This window comes from Serpula lacrymans (genome assembly GCF_000218685.1).
Source record: "Serpula lacrymans var. lacrymans S7.9 unplaced genomic scaffold SERLAscaffold_4, whole genome shotgun sequence".
NCBI lineage: Eukaryota > Fungi > Basidiomycota > Agaricomycetes > Boletales > Serpulaceae > Serpula > Serpula lacrymans.
Genome location: NW_006763293.1, coordinates 1,865,431 through 1,877,339, shown reverse-complemented (window position 1 = coordinate 1,877,339; position 11,909 = coordinate 1,865,431). Strand labels below are relative to the sequence as shown.

The window sequence follows — 11,909 nt, the reverse complement described above, 5'->3', positions numbered from 1 at the left end:
GTATTCCCAGAAGACGCACGTGTCACTCGGTCATTTCCAGAAGACCCACTCCTTTCGCTCCCACCCCTTCCTGTCCTTCCCCCAGAATTCATTCCCACGCCAAAGCTCACCAAGGAGCGCCTGTATGACGAAATGAAGCTAAACTCTGATGGATTCTTATGGCCAGAAGAGGAAAAGCTTTTCGCTCACATCATGATACTCAATCAGCGCAGTCTTGCCTTCGAGGAAACTGACAGAGGAACGTTCAGAGAAGACTACTTCTCTCCCTACGTCATACCTGTTCTCCCACATGTCCCTTGGGAATACAAGAACATTCCTATTCCTCCTGGAATCAAGAATGAAGTCATATAATTGCTCAGAGACAAAATCAAAGCTGGAGTCTATGAGCCTAGCCAGTCGTCTTATCGCTCTAAGTGGTTTTGCGTTCAGAAGAAGAATGGCAAGATTCGCATTGTCCATGATCTTCAGCCACTAAATGCAGTCACTATCAAAGACTCAGGAGTACCACCTATCCTTGACGACTTTGTGGAGCCATTTGCTGGTTCTCAATGCTATACTGTATTTGATCTTTTTTGGGGATTTGATGCTCAAAAAGTGCACCCTGACAGTCGTGACCTTACCTCTTTTCTATCACCACTAGGACTTCTGAGGATTACTTCTATGCCTATGGGATTCACCAATTCCATTCCAGAATTCCAGAATTGCATGACTTTCATCTTGCAAGACGAAATTCCGCATATTGCCAATATCTTTGTTGATGACCTCCCAATCAAAGGACCTACTTCTCGTTATGAAGATGCAGATGGCAACCCAGAGACCATTCCTGGCAACCCTGGCATTTGTAGATTTATATGGGAACATGCCATTGACGTTCATCGCATTATGCATAGAGTTGGTCATGCTGGTGGAACTTTCTCTGGAAAGAAAACTCAGTTATGTCGTCCCCAAGTTGTGATTGTCGGACAAGTATGCTGCCCAGAAGGTCGTCTCCCTGACAGTACCAAGGTGGACAAGATTCTTAAATGGCCAATTCTCCAAACTCCCAAAGATGTTTGCAGTTTTCTTGGTCTATGTGGCACAGTTCGCATTTGGATCCGCAATTACTCTGCTCTTGCACGCCCCTTGACAGAATTGTATCGCAAAGGAGCTGAATTTCAATGGGATGAACGCAGACAAGAAGCATTTGATGCTCTGAAGCATGCAGTATCTTCTGCACCAGCACTTCACCCTATAAATTATTCGTCACACAACCCAGTCGTTCTTTCAGTTGATACCAGCAAGATTGCTGTTGGTTTTATCCTCTCCCAGCTTGATGAAAATGGAAGGAAGCGTCCAGCTCGCTATGGCTCTATTCCCATGAATGATAGAGAGGCAAATTACAGTCAACCCAAGCTAGAATTATATGGTTTGTTCAGAGCACTTCGTCATTTTCGCCTTTACATTGCAGGAGTAAAACACTTGCATGTTGAGGTGGATGCCAAGTATATCAAAGGCATGCTCAACGATCCAGATCTTCAGTCTAATGCCACTATCAATCGTTGGATTCAGGGCATCCTTCTCTTTGATTTCAAGCTCATTCACATACCTGCTGATCGTCATTGTGGTCCTGATGCATTATCTCGTCGTCAACCAACAGAGGAAGACTTTGAAGATGCTCAAGAATCAGATGAATGGCTTGATGATATTGCTCTTCTTGTTGATCTTGCCAGACCTCTCCCATATCACCCTATGTCACTCCCTTCGTTCCTTACCAATGATTCTTCCCAGTACGATACTCTTCGACAAATCTTCCACTTTCTTCAAACTATGGAGCTGCCTATATTTTCCTCTCTTCAAGCTCAAAAGTGTTTTATCAAGCAATCACTTCAATTCTTCTTGAAAGGAGACAGCATGTTCAAGCGTTGTCACTCTGCTCCTCCTCTTAAAGTCATCTTCAATCCTGACCTTCGACTTCACATCCTTACTGAAGCACATGAAAGGCTTGGTCACAGAGGAGTCAATGGTGTATTCTCTACAGTCAGAGAGCGCTTTTACTGGCCCCATATGTTACAGGATGTCAAGCATCATATTCGCACCTGCCATGAATGCCAGATTCGAAGTGTACGCAAAAGTGAAGTCCCACTTACCATCTCATCACCTCCTACAATCTTCACCAAAGTCTATGTCGACATTATGCTCATGCCCAAGGCCAGAGGATATCGATATCTTGTTGCTGCAAGAGATGATCTGTCACTTGCTGCAGAAGGAAGAGCATTGAAGAAAGCATCTGCACATAATCTTGCTCGCTTTTTCTGGGAAGAAATCATCTGGAGCTATGGAGCTATAGGAGAAGTTGTCACAGATAATGGAAGCGAAGTCAAAGGAGCATTTGAAGAGCTTGTGGAACGTTACCAGATCCCTCATATTTGCATTTCTCCCTACAATTCCAAGGCAAATGGTGTTGTTGAGCGTGGACACTTCGTCATAAGAGAAGCACTTGTCAAGTCCTGTGAAGGGAATGTCGATTTATGGCCAACCAAGGTCCATCATGCCTTCTTTGCAGACAAGGTCACTACTCGTCGTTCTACTGGATTCAGCCCTTTTTATCTGTTGCACGGAGTTGACCCAGTCCTACCATTTGATCTGACAGAAGCGACTTTCCTTGTTCATGGATTCCATACTGCAATGTCAACAGAAGACCTCATTGCTCTGCGCATTTGTCAACTAGAAAAGAGACAGGATGATTTGCAACAAGCTGCACTCACTATACGCAAAACTCGTCTCAGATCTAAAGCGCAGTTTGAGATACTCTATGCACAAAGGATGTTCAAGAACGAATACCAGCCTGGAGAGCTTGTTCTAGTGCGGAATACTCAGGTTGAGAAAGAGCTGGATCGTAAAGCAAAGCCTCGTTACAATGGCCCTTATGAAGTTGTGTGACGTACTAAAGGAGGATCGTATGTTCTAAAAGAAATGGATGGATCAGTATCACGAAGAGGAATTGCAGCATTTCGCCTACTTCCCTATTTCAACCGCCACTCTATGCCCCTCTTGGACGAGCTGGATGATCATGATAACGACCTAGATGAACCAGAAGATGAACCTGACTATGAGCATAACGACTCAGATGATGAAGATAACAATTAATGACTTACCTGAACGAATTTTATGCTGACATGACCCTTTAATGTGTTGCCATGTTTCATTCCCTATGACCCTACCTTTATGGAAGCAACTAGGGACAGTTGCAATTTCAAGTTGTCCGTGGATGTCATGCACCAAAGTTGATTGGTAGCATGGACAGGTGTCAATAACGAAGCGAATATTCAAAAAGACTCGCCTTTGCGCCACACAGGCACAGTGCCATGTGGAATAGTAATTAATATTGCCCTTTTTGAATTTGTGGCTGATCAGCACCACCTCTATTAGGCAATCCAGTCACGCTCACCTTTGCTTTTCCATCCGGTACTTTCCGCGTTTCGGCATTTCAGCAAATTTTTGCGTCGCCACTGGCTACACATTGCATTGCGCCCTTGCTTTTGTTGTTTCCCTTACTCCCCTTCCTTTACCTAGCCCCACCATGGGCCCCTTCCTCTCCTTTTTATTCTCACCTGACAGTTGTTTCTGGATCCCCATTCTAATCCACCTCTTCATCACCTCTAGCCTCCTCCTCCTCATCTTCTTTGCTCCCGCACCATTTCTGATGTCACCACTTCCTGTTACGATAACACATTTTCGGACTTTCCCTTTACTTTTATTCTCCACCTTAACCTTGTACTTTAGCCTTTACACAGGGTGCCACGTGGCATTTCCCTTTCCCGCGCTGCATTGCCTTTCTTCTTATTTTTAGACACAACTCTCTCACACAGTGGAGCTGGCCATGTGGGCTAGGCCCCATAACATCATCAGCCACTAACTTTATCAACTGTACAGTACATAAGTACAAACAAACCTGTAGTAGTATATATACCCCAATAGATCAAGGAGACTCCTCAGCGAGTCCTCCTGTTGTTAACCAACAAACTCTCTGCAGCTCTAGGGGTAACCACTCCCTCATCATCTTCCTTATAGTGTGTTCTGTGTGTGCCAGAGTAACTAACTCTTGGTTGTTACACTTCCTATCCGCTTCCGTCGCCGATCCGTTGACTACCATGTGCCACTGCTGATATCAGCAAAGCCCCGGCGGCCGGTCCAAATAGGGCAACAGGTCCATCTTCATGACGTCGATCTGCCATCATATACTATCAAAACATCGGTCGCTCGTCTCACCTGGTTGGAGCGTGGGTGGGTAGTTTTTGAGCTGGAGAAGGTTCATCCCCTTGCGTTGCCCATGTTCATCGCTGTCCCATTTACTTGGGTACACTTATCTTTTATCCATCGTCTTCGCTACAGCTACACCTACCACACACTGCCTGAGACTCACTTGTTCCAAATTAGAACTACTCCTCTCCCTCCCTTGTTTGACCAGGTGGTCCAACACAACCAGTCCATTGGTAAGGCCATGGAACTGTCAGATTTGGACTAGGTGGTGGACCGGTGGCTCCAGTTTCTTTTTTTTCAGCAGAACATTCATTTACAGTGTGATTATTTTTGATTTTTGAATCATTTTTATGGACACATATTTTTTAGAATGTCTGACTAACAATAAAGGAACTGTGTTGATACTGATAGTGTTTTGCCTTGCCCTTTTTTTTACTGCATCTTCCCATGACATCATGATTTTCCTGCTCTCCTTTTGCTATTGGACTTTATTTTATGGCTGTACAAACCTGTGACATTACTCACAGCATTTATTGTTCTATCCCTTTCTTTTCCTTTTTTTGACAATCTTATCCTGTACTACCTACGCAGGATTTGTCAGCATACATTCCTTCCTTCATGTTCTTTCTCATTCTTTTTGCACAGCTATACTGTGCATAGCCTACTTTTCTTTTACTATATAAACCCCTGTATTTTACCATGTAAAAGAACAAGAACTCAAATCCAGACTTCTTCTCTAATCTCAAGTTCACTATTCTTTTACTTGTGATCCAGTGTGGTCACAACACTTCCCACTGCTACCACTATGATCTGCTGTCATTGTCACTCTCCACTTTTGAAAGTCATTTTCATCCCTTTCAATTAGAGTCCTTCTAAGCACTACAATTTGTGCGTCAGGAGCCTGCTATCACTGGGAACCTCGTCACCTTGTTATTCTCAAACCTACCTTGTGCTACAATTAGCAAGGTAGTGCTCATCTATATTCGCCACAAAGCCCCTATCTTTCTATATTCCAACTATCCCTCTTCCTCAAAACCCACACCCATACATCTCTGGGTTTTACTTTGAAGGATCGTCATACATACCACCCCACAAACAACCAGAGCACCCACTGTTCTAGGAGGCAAAGCCCATAAACAAGTTCTGTGGAATCTGGGAGGATTGTGTGTTAGTTTGTTTTGTGTGTGGTTTTCTAACAACAGTTCTCATCATCGACAGTGCTTACAGCAGGGGAGAATACAATTGTTTCCGAGTTAGTTTCAAGGCCCCTAGGATGCGCTACAGATATTCTACAAGTCTCTTGGAGGTTACATGATATAGATGGAGTAAGTCTCTGTATATTTCCATTATCAAAGTTCTTAACTAAAATTTATTCATACCAGTCTTCTTGTGCAAATAAACTCCCAGTTTACAATTCTCAAGGAACCCACAGTCTGCCAGTCACACTTTCAGTGGTCCCATTTTCAAGGCCAGTTTGAGTATTTTTTAGCCTTTTGGAGGGGCCAGGTGTTTATAATCATAGGCTTATATGTGCTCAGCTTCTATCTATAGTTGCACTATAGTACGTTGGCACACAGGTGAAACAAGTTCTTTTTTGTCTTACATATTTTATCTCGCTTTTCCCAACAATCTATGCTCATGTGGTGGTCATAACACCATTATAGTCTATCTACTAGTCTCTGTATAGTAGCCTGTATTTTGTATAAAAACTAACTTGAAAAAATTCACTGTGATAAAGCAAAGGTGGCCACATTTAAAATATGAAAAATAAGATAAATAGGAGGTGTGCACCAACGTCTCTTATCATCCATGACAGTCCTCTAAAATATGTCTGTATTTGAGCCTGCAGTTGTCAAGAGCCTCATCAAGAACTTGCTTCCTCAAAATGAAAAGGCTGTATTTGAGAATAAATGGAAAACAGTGGTCAGTATATGTGCCTAGGAAGAATATATGGAATAAAAACTGACCTACAAATATCAGGTGCAGAAACGAGTGAAGACATGGACAGAGAATCGACCCATTCTGTCCAGCGAAGTTCAAACAGCCTAGTTTGAATGGGCTGCAAATGTAGTCGAATATGTTGACTATATCTACAAGGCAACAAAAGTCCATGGAAATAAGAAATTAGCAAGCACTACAGCCCCACAAAACGTGAAGATAGATATACCATTATATGGTCCTCAATTCATCCCTCCCACTTATTTCCACCTGGAAAAGCATCAATTCCAGCCAACCATCAAGCCAGAATTAACATACCTCAAACCGCTTAATATCACTCATCTGTTTTTTCATGAGAACCTTGAAAAGTGTCCAGCATGTGGGGTGACTGATGGTGTGGCTTGGAGTGGCTGGACATCAACGGGGCCAAGAGATTTGCATGGGCTCCAAGTTGAGGAGACAGCGGCGCTTGGATATCAACTGCATTGTCAGGTGTGTAAAGAGCAAGCTGCTGATGGGACTGGCTGTTACACACGAAGTGCTTAACAAAGTCCGAGGGTTCATTGAGGTTTTCAAAGAGACCTATCTGAAGACAAGTTCGAGGATGTAGTTCTGAGTAGAGTTCTTCCAACAAGAGTTGGTCTTCTTCTGAGTAGAAGTCTGATCTTAGGAGTCTAGCTTTGTAAGCATAAACTGCGTAGAATCATATTGAAGAAATACTACTACTGTTACAAAGGTATTTATAGGAAATAGGATCAGTGATAGGAGTTAGGTCCTATCTAGGGGAGGTTCATCTGTTGAGGGCTAACTACTATTCAAGACAATACAATCTGCAAAGAGAACGGAAATATACGTGAAGGAAATGAGTCATTGGTCTGATGGTATAACCAATGAGTAAGGAAAAATGAGTAGTCTATAAAGGCAATAGAAATTGTAACACTGGCTATTGTTTTGCTACAACTAGCTATGTGTACTGGGAGAAGTGGGAGTTCTGGGAAATACCGTGTAAGCCCAGGGAGTTTATTTCAAGGAAAGAAACCAGACTCATCCTTTTTGTTGTTGTTATTAGACAATATCCCCATTTTTTTCAAGAGATATGGGGTCACATGAGACCTGTATGACTTGATATTCGGACTTCGTCCATCAACTACATCAGGAGGACTTTCTGAGCATATTAAGTGTGAGTACTCACCTCTATTTCCTATGTTATGGGTTAATATTATAAATTCAGAACTTCATCTTCTTCAGTATCATAGACGCGTGCAGGATTACCTACAAAGTTACACAAAGCGGCACGGCCGTGCAACATACTTTGCACCATGTGGTGCTGTTGAGGCACTGTCTGCGCTGCATGTTAGCAAAGCATATAATGATTGACCAATTACTGAGGACCTCATCACAGACATCTACCTTGCATCCATTGAACACAGCCAGCAAGCAGAGGGAAGGCAGTATATACAAACTCTCACAGGTCAGTGCATTCATCCATATTTAGTAAAATTTTGACACTCACTAGTGATTCCATTCAATCAATCATGTGGCCCATTCTCTGTCAGGTGCTTGCTTATCCCTTGATAACATGTTCAAGTCTGCGAGTAAAGCGACCGTGGCTGATACAAGTGGGGGTAGAATAAACATGAAGCTGATGAAAGGAGGACTCCTCAGTATTATAAACAAGCAAAACGAGATTGTAAGCTGGGTAAGTTTCAAAACTCACCTTTATTATCTTTTGTTCATCAATATTGTGACCACATAGAGACTCTGCCTGTCTCAAGCCAGTGCCAAAATTCAAGAAACATTAGATGGTCTGAAGCTTCGGTATAAGAAGTTAGGTGCTGACCTACCAGAGATGATTGTGGCAGACCACTGCTGCCATGTTCAGGCAGCTATAAATGTGTCCATGCCTGGCACACAGGTTGTTCTCGATGTTTTCCACTTTATAATGAGGTAAGTTAGACAATTGTTCTGTGCCCCAATTCCAGGACTTCTGCTCACCACTAATAGGTACCTGGCAGCTATCGTTAATGGCATGAAGAATACCCATCACTCAATGTCCAAGAAATAGTCTAGGAAAGGAGGAGTCTGGTCAGCGGCTGCCACAAAGGTAGGTTTGACAGTATATTGAGCACTCATGCTCACATGTTTCCACACCAGGTTCACGCTGATCAACTGGCCCATGTGAAGAAAGGTTGCCTGTCAAGAACTCATCAAGACCTTCAATCTGATGGCAGCCATATTGAAGGGTTGCATAAGGGCTGGAACTCTCTTATGCGTTCATTCCTGAGTGACATAGAGATGTTCACAGCCCTAGGCCATGACTTTGTCCATCGCTGTAATATTTGCATCAGCATCAACTCAGGAAACGCAACTCCCTTCATCAAGTCTACCTATAGAAGCCACCACCTTCAGCTCATTAGCAGCATAGCCAGCCAATGGAATACATTGGTTTCCAAAGAGCCGACAACCAGCATCACATGCCTATGGCCAGTTCTCCCCACCATTGAGTGTAACAAAATGTTTGGCCTCATCCACTCACCCCATTCTACAATGTTTGGCGGTCTCTTATCAATCAAAGAAGAGGAAGATCCTGGGGCTGATAGCCCCCAGGACCTCCTCGATAGGACTTGTAACAGCAACATTGAGCTGGCATCAATCCTTCAAGACTTGAACATTGATCCCACCCTTCTGTTGGCACCCCAGTCTCCACCTCAACATAGTCCAGTCCCATCTATCAGCCAAGCAGCATCTTGCCAAGCAGTGTCTCCAGTTGCATCAAGTTCGGAATTTCTCTCAGTACATGCCAAGCGAAAACACATCCATGACCTGACTTGTGAAGAGACACCAGCCGAACCTAAAGGGCCTATGCAAAAGAAGGCACAACTCACTACTGTATCACAGGACTTAGAAGGAGAGCACAAGCTTGCTGTATCGGAGGTATGTCAATGGAAAACTCTTTGGCAGTGTATATAAACTCATATTTCCCCAGCAACGGATGTCTGGTTCAGATTCAACAGCTATTCAGCTATTCAAAGTTTTTTCACATCCCACAAGCCGCTTGCTGACTCAACTTCCGTCAAAGTTCAAACTGGGTCTCTGACAGTGCCAACCACAATGACAGCTAGTGTCAGCTCACTTTGTACTTTATTGCCTAATAACAACAAGCAGGGGCTGACATGGTCCCAGCAATTATTTCATATTTGCAGCGGCATTGACCCTCGGTCCCTCATTATCTCATCTGATGCTGAGTATTACCTTTTCATGGATATGAGATTAGAGTACAAATGGACAACATTTGGCATCAATTCACACAAATGGGTTCAAGCTACCAACCAGTACAATACAAGGCTACAGCAAAAATTTCAACATAAGGGCCCAATAGTCAAGAAGAGCCCACGAGCACTGTTGGACAAGCTCGGTGAGATGGAGGGTCACATTATTGAGAGGGTAAAGTCAAACAACTTTGCGTGTAAGTGTCTCCTTGTAATTAATACGACCTGAAAATTCATCTTAAGGATGTAAGGACCATTTATTATTTTCTCTATGTCTTGGTTTCCAAACGCTTTTCCCGTTACACCTCTGGCTCTAGGGCTGGAGGTATCATTTGCTATTTTACTTCTCATAGCCCTCACAGGCTTTCTCAACCATCATTACCACTTTATATCGCAGATCAGAGACTGGGTATCACTCCCAGCCAGCCAGCACAATGGGTAAGGGCTGGTGGTAGACATCTCGCCAACTAGCTCCAAGCCCCATCAGTGCCTGGAGATACTAATAGACGCTTTAGTCAGGATCGTACCTCATCATGAGGATACGGTTCCTGAACACGCGTGATAACACTTATTATTAGTACACTTTCCCACCTGCTGATTAATCTTCAAAGTCGTACAATATTTATCCTTTTTCTTATTGGTTAATTTTCCCTTCAGACCACTTTCCTTTTATTCTTCTTTCGGTCTGAGGGATAGACGGTTAGCTGTAGAAACTCTACATACTCATGTATTGTTCTTTAGCTTTCTATTACTTGAAATGCCCGCTTTACTCCTCATCAGAAACCTCTGAGTCTACTCCCATATTCTCTACTTGCTATATTCACTAGCATCTGTCGATCTTCAAGATTCACTGTACCTCTTACTCCCTGCAAGTGCAGTCGGAGATGGGTAGTGTTTTTGTTATAGTTTATCGTTGCCTCACAAAGGATTGATATATGCAAAAAACAAAAGGAAAATCCTTCCGAAAAGAAAGGATAGTCTACATATACTAATTACTATTGACAGCTAAAAGTGGGTGTGAGGCTTTCTGGAGGAAGCACTGTCTTGCTATCTCACTTGTCAAGGCCGACACAAATAAGAAACATGTAAGTAACAAGTAAATCCTTGATGGGTGTGTAACTACTAACTGTTATTATAGCGCAAGACTCAAGTTTGCAGCCAGTGTCGTACCATTAAGTTCCCTGGATCAACAGACCCAGCATACAACCACAAGAAGAAACATTGCTCTGACAAAGTCCCTGTGACCATCAACAAGCCGGCTTCAGATCTCCCACCCTGGCCTCAACCTCAAGGAATCTTTGTCAATGGGACACACTTTCATCCCCACACCTGCTTGTCAACAATTTGAGAAATGTACAAACATGTGGTGATCCAGAACACTGATGGGGCCGACCTTGCAATGGAGTATGAGGCACTCACCAAGATGCTCACCAAGCGCGTTGTTGAGTTACCAACTGGGGAGGTTCTGTTCTGCTTGTATACTGACCTGACACTCAGTCCTTCCATGCCCAACTTCACCGTTATTTGCAACGGCCAGAATTTCTTACGGATTGACTGTCTCTGTCAGACTTAAGTGGGTTTCTTTTAGCGGGGGTTGTTGAAGTTTTATACACAAGTTAAATTGCAAGGTCATTTTAATTCAATGTTTCATATAGTTACATTCATTGTTTATTTCCTAGGACCCTTTCCCCTTCTCTCCCTATCTGCCCCCCTTTATCTGCTGCTTTTTCTCTCTTTCTCATCATCTTTTCGTCGTTTCTATGTCCATGGTCTCTTTCTCAGTGTGGCCAGTGTGGCTTTCTCCTCCCTGCCGATTTGTTTCATTGTTATCTTCAAATGCCTGGTGTTCCAGAGTTCATGTAGTGTGCCAGTGAATTAATTCATGTGCTGGTGAAATGAGAGAAACAGGACTTACTGACTCGAAATCTTGATTTCAGTAGTTTGAACTTACAGAAAAATCAATCGGTCAGAGGTCACGTGACAAACGGTCTGCCAATCGGTCAATCGGTCACTCAGAATGGTCAACCGATTTAAGGTTTCCCTTGGAATGGCGGGGTTGCCCCTACGAGGGCCAGCTGGACACAGTGTCACAACAAGTATGGATTTTAGTAGTCACAAGCTGTCACAGATCACCTGACATTAGTGGTGTGTGCATGAGCCTACACCACGGGCATGAAACGCGCTCTCGTGAGTCCAGTACGATCTACTTTGGAATCGCTTGTATTCTTGACACCAACTCGTTCTCACTCCTACGCTGTCCTAAAATTGCCTCGGCATTTGCTCAACATAGGGCACAATCATTGGTTGATTAGTGATGGTAACATGTGCCACTCGCTCCAGATGCCAGTCAGACAATCTTGGAAACTGACGTCCACTCATACAGAGCCAGAGCGCTGTGGATGGATAGGACGGACCGGCCCCTGTAACATATGGTAGCTACCTCGAAGATAGTCGATAGTTTCG

The 11,909-nt window shown here is 43.5% G+C and overlaps 3 protein-coding genes across 3 annotated transcripts; all 3 read left to right on the top strand.

Moving 5' to 3' along the window:
* Positions 1–2,432: 2,432 nt before the first annotated feature.
* On the top strand, positions 2,433–2,921 carry SERLADRAFT_383057 (uncharacterized protein; the record flags this gene model as incomplete). Its single annotated transcript, XM_007315724.1, has 1 exon — positions 2,433–2,921. One exon carries the CDS (start codon positions 2,665–2,667, stop codon positions 2,917–2,919), a length of 255 nt encoding a protein of 84 aa, XP_007315786.1.
* A 3,145-nt stretch (positions 2,922–6,066) lies between these two features.
* On the top strand, positions 6,067–8,681 carry SERLADRAFT_367262 (uncharacterized protein; the record flags this gene model as incomplete). The annotated part of the gene is made up of 10 exons (XM_007315723.1): positions 6,067–6,162; positions 6,289–6,703; positions 7,090–7,182; positions 7,289–7,357; positions 7,580–7,648; positions 7,734–7,876; positions 7,934–8,124; positions 8,248–8,281; positions 8,332–8,622; positions 8,646–8,681. The coding sequence occupies 10 exons, from the start codon at positions 6,067–6,069 to the stop codon at positions 8,679–8,681; spliced, it is 1,437 nt and encodes a 478-aa protein (XP_007315785.1).
* A 43-nt stretch (positions 8,682–8,724) lies between these two features.
* Positions 8,725–11,019, top strand: SERLADRAFT_435459 (uncharacterized protein; the record flags this gene model as incomplete). Its single annotated transcript, XM_007315722.1, has 6 exons — positions 8,725–9,111; positions 9,164–9,266; positions 10,452–10,531; positions 10,585–10,746; positions 10,822–10,892; positions 10,944–11,019. 6 exons carry the CDS (start codon positions 8,725–8,727, stop codon positions 11,017–11,019), a joined length of 879 nt encoding a protein of 292 aa, XP_007315784.1.
* Positions 11,020–11,909: the final 890 nt, after the last annotated feature.